General features: G+C 39.2%; 1 protein-coding gene across 5 annotated transcripts in view; it reads right to left on the minus strand.

Moving 5' to 3' along the window:
* Positions 1–9,307: 9,307 nt before the first annotated feature.
* ntrk3b (neurotrophic tyrosine kinase, receptor, type 3b) overlaps positions 9,308–13,583 on the minus strand; it is a 215,610-nt gene continuing 211,334 nt past the window's right edge. For all 5 annotated transcript variants that reach the window (XM_059350870.1, XM_059350868.1, XM_059350867.1 and 2 more), the window contains one exon: positions 9,308–10,304. In XM_059350870.1, coding sequence (XP_059206853.1) covers positions 10,119–10,304 — 186 coding nt within the window. In that variant the 3' untranslated portion in view covers positions 9,308–10,118. The remainder of the gene's footprint in view (positions 10,305–13,583) is intronic.

Here is a 13,583-nt window from a genome sequence, read left to right on the forward strand (position 1 = left end):
CTTGCTCCTTTGTCAAGGCCCAGAGCTGACAACAACCGCCATGCTGATTTGGCTGGGGAGCCTCTGCAGTCAATCTCCACAGGGAACAGCCATGCCTGCCATGCATTGTCCAGACACTCCTGAGCTAAGGGCTGGTACTTCAAGGCCTTTCTCTCGTGGGTCTTTTCGTATCTATCTTTCTATGGCACTGTAGTGCCAATCAGGCTGAGTATGATTTTGTGCCAATGGTTTTAAAGTACCTTATTTGCTTCAATGAGCTGTGTGTCATGGCAACAGCTGCAGTTCTAAATGCTGACCATGTTGATAAGCGGCTAAATCAGCAGGCCAGACTACAATAAGTAACTTCCTGTTGCTTTTAGAACACCGACATGCACCTGTCCCTTTCAGCGCATGTGGTATCTCTCCCTCATGGCCCCCCCTCCCGAACAGTGCCTCAGTTTTAAAAACCTCTCTTCTCCTTGCCTACTGCCAACCAACCAACCAGATAATAGAGTTACATGAGCATTACAGAATATAACACAGATTAGATTGGGCATTCTCATTCTAATCAGCAGTAATTCTTCACAGTAAAATTAGAGGAAACCTCAGCCCTGTTTGTCACGCAACATAGAGTTACAGTAACTATGACTGTGAGAATGACAGGAAACATGAACATAGCATTATAAATAGTTTGTCAATGTCACAATAAACTCAAACCTAATATCACTTATCTATTGAGATCTATTATTCTTACAGGCAAGTGGAACTGTTTACATAAACATTATAAATGAGTATAAGTATTGTGAAATAATGACCGAATAATTATGATGCACTAAGATCCACCCGCTGGTTTCAGTGTGTTTTGTAACTTGTATGTAGATTATGAAATACAACACACATCTCATCAACGGACCATATTATTTGAGTGTTATGCTGATTGGATAGTCTCCAGTAGTTTTCTGTCTGAGTGTTCTTAAAACTTCCCAAAGAATCTCTACTTGAAACTACATTAACCTTCAACAGTAATGAAACCCACATAGAAAAACTAATCAGTCACTGTGATGGATTATGTATCTCGAGCTATTTGAAAAAAATCTTATTAACGTTCTAAAATAAATGGAAGCCAATGGCTATAATCCTATGATGCACTTTGGATAATTGTCAGCGGCAACATCAAGTATACACGATTTGCATTCACTGGGATAAAATGTGCTAGAACAGGAGATTGCAACATTTCTTTTTTCCAGAGGGCCAAACTGTATTAGATAAAGTCAGCTAAGGGCCATACACTGGACTATTGAATGGAGAAATGAAACTCAGTGCTGAATGACAACCTCTGATTCCAAAACGGTTAGGAAACTCTGTGTAACGTAAATAAAACCTTTTTTCCCCTTTGAGGCCGTCAGGGACCAGATTGAGATGGTTCAAGGGCCGATTTCCAGCCCTGGGTTGTCCAGAATGTAAATGGTCCTTAAATGAATCACGTTTTCCTGATATTTTCACTTGCCTAACATATGAACATGCAGATGATTAGTCAACAAAAATAGCCAGAACACAAACATTTTTCTTTGATGTAACTTTAAATGAATACAAGTGTCTCTTTTGTTCAGTGAACACTCAATAACCCATAATGACATTTTTTATCAATAATAAAAACTGAAATCTCTTAATTTAAAGTATTCCGACCTTGAATTTAGTACTGAGAGTAGTTCAGCAGAAGCCTCTTTGGTAACAATTATAACTTCAAGTCCTCTTGGGTAAGTCTTTACAAGCTTTGAACACCTAGATTTGAAAAGTTTATACAATCCTTCCTGGCACATCCTCTCAAACTCTCAAAGGATGGGATGGAAAGCATCTGTGTTCTGCCCTCTTAAGGTCTCTCCGCACATGTTCTATAGGGTTTAAGTCTGGGCTTAGGACAGTCAGAGACTTGTCCTGCAGCATTGTATCAGCTGTGCTATTTTGGACGTTTCCAAGCTGAAAGATGAAGTGGTGACCCAGTCTGTCATGTGCGCTCTGGAAGTTTCCATCTCTCTGTATTTGGCTGCATTCATCCTTTCCTCAATCCGACTCGTCAGGCTGTCCCTGCTGCTGAGGAGAACCCCCACAGCATGATGTGTAGAGATGGTTTTAGCCAGTTGATGAGCAGTGTCTGGTGTTTGCCAGACATAGTGCTTGGAGTTCTGCCTAATGAGTTCACGTTTTGTCTCATCAGACCACAGAATCTTTTTCCCCATGCTCTCAGAGTCTTTTAAATGTTGTTTGGCAAACTCCAAGTGGGCTGTCATAAGCCTTTTGCTCAAGAGTGGCTTCTGTCTAGCCACTCTACCATTAAAAAGCCTGATCGATGGAGCACTGTTAAGATGGTCACTCTTCCTGCAGTTCTGCCATTTCTGCAGAGGACTTCTGAAGCGCTCTGTGACCACTGGGTTCTTGGTCACATACCTGACCAAGACTCTTCTTGAACTGTTACTCAGTTTGATCGGATGGCCGACTCTAGACAGAGTTCTGGTGGTTCCAAACTTCTTCTATTTCATTATTATTGAAGCCATTGTACCCCTCAGAACACTCAAAACTTTAGAAAATGGTTTTACACCCTTGCCCGATCCACGCCTCCCACAGTTCTATCACAAAGGGCTACATACCGTTTCTTGGGCTTCCTGGCTTGGTTTTTGTCCTGACATGCAGCGTGAACTGTGGGACCTTTATGTACACAGGTGTGTGCCTTTCTAAACTTTATACAAATAATTCAATTTGCAACAGGTGGACTCCAATCGATGGTGGTGCAAAAAGATCCCAAAACTCATGGTTTGGATTGTATCACGGTTTTGAGTCATCTGATCATTTTTTAGATCAGCCAAAACAAAACAAAACAAAAAAAGCACAGAGACAAATTTAACGTTTAAAAGAATGACTTGTGATTATTTTCTTCCTTTTTAAAGGGGCAGTAGTTACTAGGTTTGTTCAGGGTAAGATTTGGACCATGCAGACCAACTATGGTCCACTACATTGATGCCAATCAAGTTCTAGACACATCTGAATGAGAATTAAAGTAAACAGGAAGCACCAGACAACAGTTTAGAGCATCACAGCAAATGATCTGAATACTTCTTGTTTTTATTTTGTTATTCTTAGTAAATGAGTGTTAATTAATGTGCAAACCATATGACTATCACATCCATTTAAAATGGCATCTAAAGAAATATAAAGTGTGCAAAAAGTATTCAAGTACTAGTAATAAATTATTTCTGAAGCCACACTAACAAACAGTGCTAGTGGATTATGCATCAAATGCAAGTTTAAATGTCATTAAAAGAAAAGAAGTCTGGATATGGAAGAAATCACAAACACACAACTTAAAAAACACTTAAGGGAAACCTGATGTATTGTTGCCAAACAGCAGCAATTTCCAACATCTTACTGTAACAGTGTGTCTGTCTTTTTAATTAAACACATGGCCAGCAGTTTGGGTATGTTCATTAGCATGTGATGTAAAAAGTTTTCACTTTATTGCTGACTTGGTTAATCAGTATAATTTTTTGGACTAATGCAGCTCGAGAATAGATAATCTAGCTTTTATTGGGCTCGGTTGCTTACCTAACATTTAATATATAAAAAAAAAATAGGATAAGAAAAGCTTATTGTGAGCTACAGTAACGTGAAGGTAGAATTGTACAGAAATTGTATTAATGTGATTTTTAGTTCAAATGCTCGGCAATGATGTGTTTACATTTAGTCTAGCCTGTATATATTTCCCAGCTGATGTTTCAGGCTGCACTTAGAGCACAAAGAAGTTGAAACTGGACACTTGAGACACTCCAGACTAAACCGCAAATATGAGCATGCACTCTCATAGAGAAACGTAAACACACAAAACACTGTGTAATTGTAAATCAATAAACAATTAAGGTACCACCATCATAACACACTGCTTACTGACCTCAAATCCCTCGGCGCTGACTGTGTCTCCACTTTCCTGTTGTTTGTAAGAGGGCAACTAAAACTATAATGGAATGGCTGTCATCTAATATGTGGACACTCGCCAACAAAGCCTCAGAGAAAGCTGAAATATCTGTGTTTCTTTTTCTGCTTCGTCAGACTGTGAAGTCATTTATATTTACTGTGATGGATTATATAACTCGAGCTATCTGAAAACCTCAAAACAACACATGAGCATACACTATGTTCTTACCAGGGTTTGTGATTTTAATGTGTCTGGTTTGATTCCAGCCAGACACTTTTGTTGCTTTCTCCTCTCTTCATTTCCTGCCAGGCTTCATACTATCAGCTGGCCAATAAAGGCATTATTTCTGTTAACAAGGGTTGTCAAAGAACATGTTCATTCTCCTCTAGAATTACAAAGTATCCGCCTCTGAGTAAGGAACTCAATCTGCAGTTCTAATGCTTGGTTAGCTGGTTTGTAGAAGTGCACAGTGCCATTACTGTGTTTGTTCAACCCACAAAAATATGTCTCTGTAAAAAGCATCAAGTTTATTTAAATAATAATATAAATAACTATTTAGTTTATTTCCACATCTCCATTATGACTTTTTTCATCATTTCAAGCAACATAATGGCTTTTTTCTTTTTCCATCACATTATTTGTGCTTTCCTAAATACATTTGGATTTGGGTACATCCCCACAGGTTCGTGTAGTTAATTAGATATGGCCTGATTTGACTTTTTACATATTACTACTTTGAATGTGAGTCTTCTGGCAGGTTTGGAGGTAACAAGCTGCTGCTTCTCACAGCAGTTAGGGGGTTATCCGAGTTCTTCACTGCAGTACAGTAACCACGTGTGACCACTTTCAAGTGGTAAAATCTTGCCTCTTTTTTTTTTTTCAACAAATGTTTTTTTCTCTCCCTTTCAGCAGAGTAACTACAAGGCTTGGGGGAAGAGACTGAGCATCTCAGAAAATGCAGTCAAGTCACATGTGAGTCATACTACACCTGTTACAGGTACGTTTTTATGGAAGAAAAAAGATCCAAGCAATTGTTTTTTTGCCTACCCGGCTTCAGGATCATCATATGCCCCCAACATATCAATGGATAGAGGATTGTCAAATATTTTTAAAAAGACAAACTGGTAACGCTTTATAATAAGGTCCTTAATAACCATTAATTAAGTAATAAGGCATTGTTTTCGTTTTAGATCCGGTAGTTGCAAAAAGCATAGTTAACTTATAGTTAACTTATAATAGATGAGCAATAAAGTATATTTTAATATCAATAAGCAAACAAAATAAGATTAATAAAGGCATGGCAAAGACATAATGGGTGGGTCATGGGTGTTTGTAATGCCATTATTAACACTTATATAAGCTTATAAACACACAATAATGTTAATAAGCATCTTGTAAGAACTTACAAGGGCCTTATTACTTGTTAATTAATGGTTATTACAAGGACCTTTATATAAAGCGTTACTGACTTTTCAAAGTAGCTCAAACAAATAATGCTGCTTTGTTATGGTTATACAGAACTTGACACATATTAATAATCCCCTGCCTTGTCTGTTCATAAAGTTGATTTATCTACCCTTTTTGCACCATGACTAGTGAATGTAATAGGTCAGATTTTTTTAATAGAACCGTTCCATCCCTAATGTGTATGACTTCCATGTTTGGGTCATGCTCTGGCCTGCACTTCTTGCCCAAGGACAATTTGACAGGAAAAGCCAGGGACTGAACCGCCAACCCTGTGATTAGTACTGTCTACGACCTGCTCCACCTCCTGAAACACAGCCGCCCCCCTAGACAATACATGCCTCTATCTCTTCAGAAGTGAATGAAAGAACAGTAGATGACACAGAACGCACTCTGAACACATGCTGCTCAGCTTTCTGAGAGATTTAGATGAAGACAAGATTTTGTCAAATTTACACATCTTTATAAGACAGGACAAAATGGAAAAGGAGATCGTCTGATTGTTTGAAGACATTTTCTTAAGAGAGTCACATTAATACAAAGATCTATCATGGAATACCAGTATTTTATATACTGCAGTTGTTATATCACATTTTTATATTCTGTAACATGTGTACATGGTAATATGCCAACTTTGCTTCAAAAAGTGTTCAGTTAGTTCATCCAAGAAAAGAAAAGAAAAACGGTTTAAACAATATTAAACTCACCATGAAAGGATTACAATACCCTGCAAATGCTCACGGTCTGTGTCGTAATGTCTTTAAGCGTTTATCTTTACCACAAAAGAATACACAAAAACTCAATGCTTTGGGTAACTCGTTGGATTTGATCCTGCCTTTCATATAAAATACTTGAAATAACTGAATGCTCATTAATGATTTACATAGTCCCAAGGGGAAGAGAGACAACACTGTGATACTGTGAGAATTCATGTCAGGATAATAAGGAAGAGATGTGAAGAGTTCCACTCCAAAACGCTATCCAGATACAACATAAAATAAAATTGTTGCCTGAGGTTTATCATTCGTTGTCTGAGAAATCTACAGAATCCACTTTGTAAAAATGAACTCATTGTGAGCACTTAATTATGAACAAGTCTTTAAAAGTAATTTCATTTGGTTTAATTAATTTATTTTTTGCTGTTAATCTTTTGAGGGGTCATGTTTTCGTCTGCCACATTTTGGAACAAAACTCTTCAGGTTTTCCAGTTCATTAAATACTGTAATTACCAAAAATATGGAACGCGCAACACCACACAGTTAGCTGATCCACTTCAGTGATTATTATTTTAGATGTACTGTCCATAAATCAACACAAGTATCTAACTTCTTCAGTGGCTCCTCTCTGGTCGTAGCAGGAGAGGTTTTTTTTATCAAAGCAACAGACGGGTTCAAAACCTCATCTTTGCTAAACATGCAAAGGCCACGAGTGCGAGGAATAAAAGAGTGACTGTGACTCATGTACAGTTGATGGGAAAGAAATCAGAATAGTAAAAACGAATGCGAAGGACAAAGCCATCGTGTCCCTTTTCTTTGTTTGTGTAGTGGTTTATGGTATGAACCTAAAATGTTTGGAATCAATAGTTTGACATTTTGGGAAATGCGCTCATTTGCTTTCTTGCCGAGAGTTAGAGGAGAAGTTTGATACCACTCTTATGACTGTAAAGTAAATATGAAGCTACTTATAAAATTAACTCCAAAATAAGCTCCAAGTTCAAAAACAAGTTACTACATTCTGTTATGATTAAGGAGCTGAAAAGCAGATAGCGTTATGCTAGCTAGTTGAAAAGTTGTGTAGCTTCCACATTTTATTTTATTTGTTGTGGAGAATCCGTTTACCAAGAAGAAAGCATAAAGTTACAGTTATCTGTACTTTCGATCTGAGTTAGTCAAAAATGCTGCTGTTTGGATAACAAGAAAAACATTATTCATTTGCAGAGTAGAAAAGCTACCTACCTAACGTTAGTTACTGCTCAAGCTAGCTGTCAGTCGCATCTCCGTGCTCGAAGCAGCCGCTGCTGGAGTTGAAGAAAGACGCAGGCAGAGCAGAGCAAAGTCTTGGCGAAGCAATATCAGTAGGATATTTTTTTAATGAGCTAGTTTGACCATGGAGATGCAAGAGATGGCAAGCTTGACTGGTGTTGTTGATTATTGGCATTGTGGTCAGTTTCAGTGTCAGTACACTGCATAAAAAGAAAAGTTGGGTGAACTCAAAATTTCAAGGCAACAAACTTCGATAAAATTTTAAGTTGGGCAATTAAACTAAATATTTTAAGTTTTGTTTTTGAGTTTGCTCAACTCTGAATTTCTCTGGCATGATTGTAAAGCCGTTATGAATATCAGCTAATGTTGTGACCACAATTTTGAGTTAGCATTTATACGCTAATGGCTACTCTTGTAGCTGTAACAAGCAGTGCTGCTAGCATCAGTTAGCCGCTAGCATCAGTTAGCCGTTAGCATCAGTTCGCCGTTAGCTTTCGCTAATGGCCAAATTTCACAACAAAGAAATAAGAGTTAGCAGAACTATTGTCCCTTGTTGTCAACCCCAACTTAAAGATATAAGTAACAGCAACTCACAAACTTGTTTTTGAGCAGACAACTGGCTTCCTTTGTTGTGCTAACTTACGCCTGGATTCCACTGGATGCGTAACGGCTGCAGATCCGTCGTCGGAGCCGTTACGCACCCATTATAATCAATGTGTGAGATTCCACCGACTGCAGATCCGCTGAGTAATGAGTCCGACAACGCAGGGCCATCCGACAGCCCTTGCAACACTTGCGCAGAGCTTCTATTTTTGTCGGACGACGGAGCACTACGCATAAATTCAGCACAGAGCAGATCGTTCGGGACAGGAAGTCTTGCACAGACACAAAATAAGACACCGGTATATTTTCAAAATAAAATACCTCGGGTTCGCTAACGAGGTCGGCCGGCTCGTTAACAAGCCGGCCGACCTCGTTAGCGCTCGTTAAGACGGAGTCGCTGGATTTGTCTCCAGTCATTAACGAGGAGATGTTGATTATCTTCCAGTTATATCAATTGATTAGGCGTGAATTCGCGAGATGTCGTGCGTCCTCGGGACTCTGCTGTCCGCAACAGCTCCGACACAGATGGATCCGGTGGGTGTTGACGGACTGCGTAGATACGCAGCCGTTGCGGACAGACCCCTGTCGGAGTCGTTACGCATCCAGTGGAACCCAGGCGTTACATTATTGCCCTAAATGTCAGTAATTTATATTTCCAAGTTTTACCAAATTAAATCACTGTTTTTAAATCACTGAAACACAGCCCAGGCTTGTCTCTCTTTGGCTGAGAGTGTAGTATTATCTGAGCTGTTGTTGGTGGACAGTAAAAGCTAGCTTTGTCTTTTTGTGTCTTGTCATGTGAAAACTATGAATTGATGTGACGGATAAACATAATAAACATATTTCCCAAAATGTCTAACTATTAAGTATTAAGTAACAGTTTTCATAGGCTGTGTATGCAACACACACCTGCAACTATCTAAATAATTCATACTTTCAGTTACAAAAATGTTTTCTTTAGACTGGAGAAGCAGTTTCACACCAAAACGCCTAATAATGACAGAACAGTTTCTCAAAGCGTGTGTATGTGTTAGAGGGGTGTGGTGTAAGATATTACTTATCAATGCATTACTCTTGCAATAAAAAGCAAATGAACTGGAAAGTGAATACGAGGCTTCATCGCCTCTTTGGAAAAGAGTGTTGAAAAGTGTTGATGGCTCCGAGTTGTCCCCCAATCTCCAGAGTCTCTTTGATTCGGTGTCAGCTGACTTTTTCGAACTGTATTCACTGCCATTTACCTTCACCACATAAGACATCTTACCAGCACTGACACAGGTAATTCCCAAGAGAAATCTCCTCTAGATTAGGATGAAAACAAATACCATAGCTTTATACTTTAGCCACCCAGATCACAGTCAGAAAAGGAATCAAAATAACACCCGAAAAAATAAGTTAACATAATTTTGACACATAGAATTTTACAATATGTACATTATTTTTAAATTAAAATAGATTTGTCGGTTGTCTGATTGGGTAGGTCCTCTACAGAGCGCTCCTTTTTTTTTTTCTCCAACCATCCAGTGTTATTCCACAGAAGCAGAGTTCCCATTAAAAGCTTCGTGCCAGCCAATCAGAGTGCAAGTAAGGCGACCGTCGTCAAGTCCCTGCCAATAGTTTGTTGGTGACGTCATCAGACAGGGCCGAGCCCTTAGCAACACACATGGCAGACCCTTCACTTCAGCACCCTGACAAAAAGAAATAAATATAAAATATATGTAATATTTCTATATATATTCATAAAACCAAACCCAGGATAGATTTTAACTCTGATGTGTTCTCTCCATCATATAATCAAACTGTGGCCATTTTCCTATTGCCAGTCCACTTCCCTTTATGTCTCCATTGTTGTGTATTTTTGCAGTTTTTCAAGGGAAAAAAAAGTCTTCTTCAAACCTGTACATCTTATACGCAAGTAAACAAAATGTAAAAGTGCGTGTTTTTTGAATACGTTTTATCCACTATATCCAAAAGTGTTGCAGGCACTTAAGTCCTTCCCAAACATTGTAGGTGTTTTTCGACAGTGGAGTAGGTTGGTTTGGTTATTCCTGGATTCGTATTTGTCGGTCTGTCTGTATGTCTCTGTTGTTCTGTCAGTCTGGCGAGGAATGGGCCACCGCTGGCCGCTGCTAGCCCAGGATGTCCAGGTAGACCGGCGTGGCTTTCCCCATGGCGAACAGGACCTTCTGAATGTCCTTAATGTTCAGTCGCTGCTGCGGTTCCCTCTGCCAGCAGCCCAGCATGATGTCGTACACCTCCTTAGGACAAATCCGTGGCCTCTCCAGAACCCGACCCTGGGTTATGCACTCAATAACCTGCAGAGGAGACAGGGCAGTGGAGTGAGACAGACGATTTTCACTGACTGATTGCTTTGGTTTGGTCATAATGAGAAACCAGTGACACTGAGCAGACAGTCCTTTGAGGTTTGAACTAATGAAACTGAGATGAAAGAAATAAACAGTATGCATTCACTCTTAACTTTGTCCAATATTAAAGGGGAAACAAGATGTTTTTCTTCTGTGCTACGGCACAAAATAACAATACGACTGGAAATCAGTAGGGGTGGATGTTTGAGATGTTGCTAAACGGGATTGATCATTTCTTTGTTGGACATGGCTCTTAATATCTCGATGAGTCATTGCTGTTGTGACAATTTGACTCTATGTTTTGCATCAATAACAACCTCTGTAGCTCAAGAGATTGGATAGGGGTCTTTTTCTGTATAATGACGTTGGCTGCACAGAAAGAGTCTTCTTTTCAGTTTGTTTTTTCTTTGTGCATTGCCACCACATAAATTTCAAACCTACATTTTCTGTTATTAAATCACAAAATAATTTTCAACCTAATTTAAGAGGAAAAATGGAAATGCATATTATGGTGTAATGCAATTTCATGCCCTTGCAGTCTAGCAGCACAACAACACAGTGTCAGAACAAAGCATTTGATAATCTCCTGCTATCTGAAGCTTAATTTTGCAGAAAGAATGTAGTAGAAACCTAATCTGTGTTTAAATAAGTATAATTCAGTGTTGTTTTTACTCAAGAGTGTCAACAATGGAGAACACCTGAAACAATACAGAATATTACAAGAATCAACTGGGAAAACCTGTTCTATTGTTCCACCTGTTGCATCTGTTTACCAAGGTAAAGCACCGCTTTCTCTCCATTGTTTCATTGTGTTTCTCATGTCTTGTCACCAAAGGATGAAAGGCCTTGCAGACAGACTGCCTTGAGACTTAGACTGAGGGGATAGAGCATCAATTCCTGCAAAGACATATGGAGCCTCTTTGCATAAATTCCCAGATCACAAACATCACAAACAACCAGTCGGAGAGGCAGCAGTGGTCATAGCAACAGCATCTGGCCAAACGTGAAAAAATCCCGGTAATCATGATTGACAGAGAATCCAACTCATTTACAACTGTAGTGCTGTTGCAACCTATGGAGATGTTTTTTATAAATCCACTACAAGGTTGTGGAGGTTTCGGCTGTGTTACGCTAGTAACTGGTAATGTAGACTCCTGCTGAGGCAGAGATTAGGAGCAGGGGGCAGAGGATTGGTAAGAGCTCCCCAACTTCAAGTCCAAGATTTTTTTTTTTTTTTTTTATAGTCTTCAGCCCAAACCAAGCAGCAACCTCTGGGAGTGAAGTGCCAAAATCTGCATTTTCTTAACTGGCCACTTGAGGCTGACTCCAAATGGAGTCAATCCTCAACATTTTTGGTCTCTAGAGCTAATTTCCCACTTATTTTTTACTTCCACAATTTCCATATAACTCACCAGTTTACATTAAGTACAGTCCGAGTCCTTGGCTGTGTAATTGACCTGTGACTGTGCTCAGGAAAACACTATGAGGCAGCATTTCAATAATTAATATGACAATGTGATAAGTGGTGTCTGTTGGATTAACGTTGTGCCTTTCCCTTTTAAGCAACATATCAATGTATAACTGTACTTACCTACATTTTACTATGATATTCTATCTGCTTAACTACACTTAAGGGGCTTTTATTGTAAATTTTAGACATTTTTGTTTGACAGCTTTTGTTATTATCGAAAGCCCCATACACCCGCACAGGTGTTCTCAATTACCCTGGCTGATTAGACCTTTGTGCTGGGAATAACTTCAAACTCTACGGTACTTATAAGAATGATAACAGGGTCAGTTGTCGCACCCTAACAGGTACAACAGAAGGCAGGGAGACGTTTGTACACGCCCACATTATACTGAGGAGAGGGCTAATCAGACAGTGAAAACACCTGTGAGGGAGTGTAGGGGACTATGTAGGACCACTTCCATGCCTGTACTCCTGCCTGCTTCAAAGTGGATGCATGCCAAATATGGATAAATACCTCAAACAACCCAGCCCTTAAAAATCTCCTTAGAAGGGAACAAATAAGGCTACTTGTGATAGAAAAGGGTGCAATGAAAAACAAAGAGTCTATTTTGTCACCCGAGCTCTATGATCCCCCCCTTGGCCACAGAACTAGCGATATAAGCAGCACGACTCCTGTCCAGCAACTTAACAAGCAACTCGGATGGACGGATCAGCAGCAGGAGTCTCAGCTGCAGCGAGGTGTAGCATGCTAGAGAAGGATCAGCTGCTACATGGAGCCAGGCAGGAGAAAGTTGGTGACTACAGGAGTTCATCCCTGCCCTTTGCTACCACAGGTATCTCATCATAATGCTAGCACATAATGTCTCCTTTTATTTCATCTTTAGAACAGTTAGAGTCAACTTCTCTCACTGCCTGACAGTATCTTGTATCTATTTTGTATCAGCTTGCTTCAGCTCGTCATTGAAGCTATGTGATGTTTGCAAAAAGTTAAACCATGAGTAAAATATATTAAAAACTGTCTTTTATGACTGCACCATTCCATCAAATGTCTAATGCATAATTTTATACACATTTTCCTATAAATTCAACACAGCATATTTGGTATCTTTGAAAATGTTGCGATGTCTAGAATTTAAAAAATGGTTTTGTGGGTTTGAATGTTTCATTGCAACTTGTAATGTAATTTTTCTTAGCGGAGCCTATTGAGCCGGGTGGAGAATGAGGCCTGTTTGAAACAGGTTCCCTCAGTTCCTAGGTGATAGTTTGTCATTGTCACTGATACCCATTTGTAATTGTTGCTGTAATGTATCATTGCGTAATGTGTTAGACAAATCTGAATAACTGAATAATAAGTCCAATATTCTAATCTAACAGCACCTGAAGACAAAATTACAACCGCGACACAGATTGAGGATTTTTACTATTTTGGCTATGACATAATATGCTGCTCATCTCATTACACTGCCGTGAGGTTTCGGCAGTGTAGTTTAATCAGCTGAGTGTTTCATTTAGAGCGTCTCAAAAATCTTTCAGCTCGAGATACACAGAAATGTGGAAATACCAATTTGTGTCAAGCCCAAGAACATATTGATGTTTCAATTGAAATACTTATAAGTGCAATGCATGCCAGGTTATTCTTTTAGGTCAATTTAATTTTCTCAACATGCTCGCTTTACAAGAGTAATCCTAATTGAATTTTATTGATTCAAAGCAGAGCCTCCAATGGAAAAACAAACCAATCATGGGTGTTATGTAAT

Source organism: Centropristis striata, chromosome 2, assembly GCF_030273125.1.
Source record: "Centropristis striata isolate RG_2023a ecotype Rhode Island chromosome 2, C.striata_1.0, whole genome shotgun sequence".
Taxonomy (NCBI): domain Eukaryota; kingdom Metazoa; phylum Chordata; class Actinopteri; order Perciformes; family Serranidae; genus Centropristis; species Centropristis striata.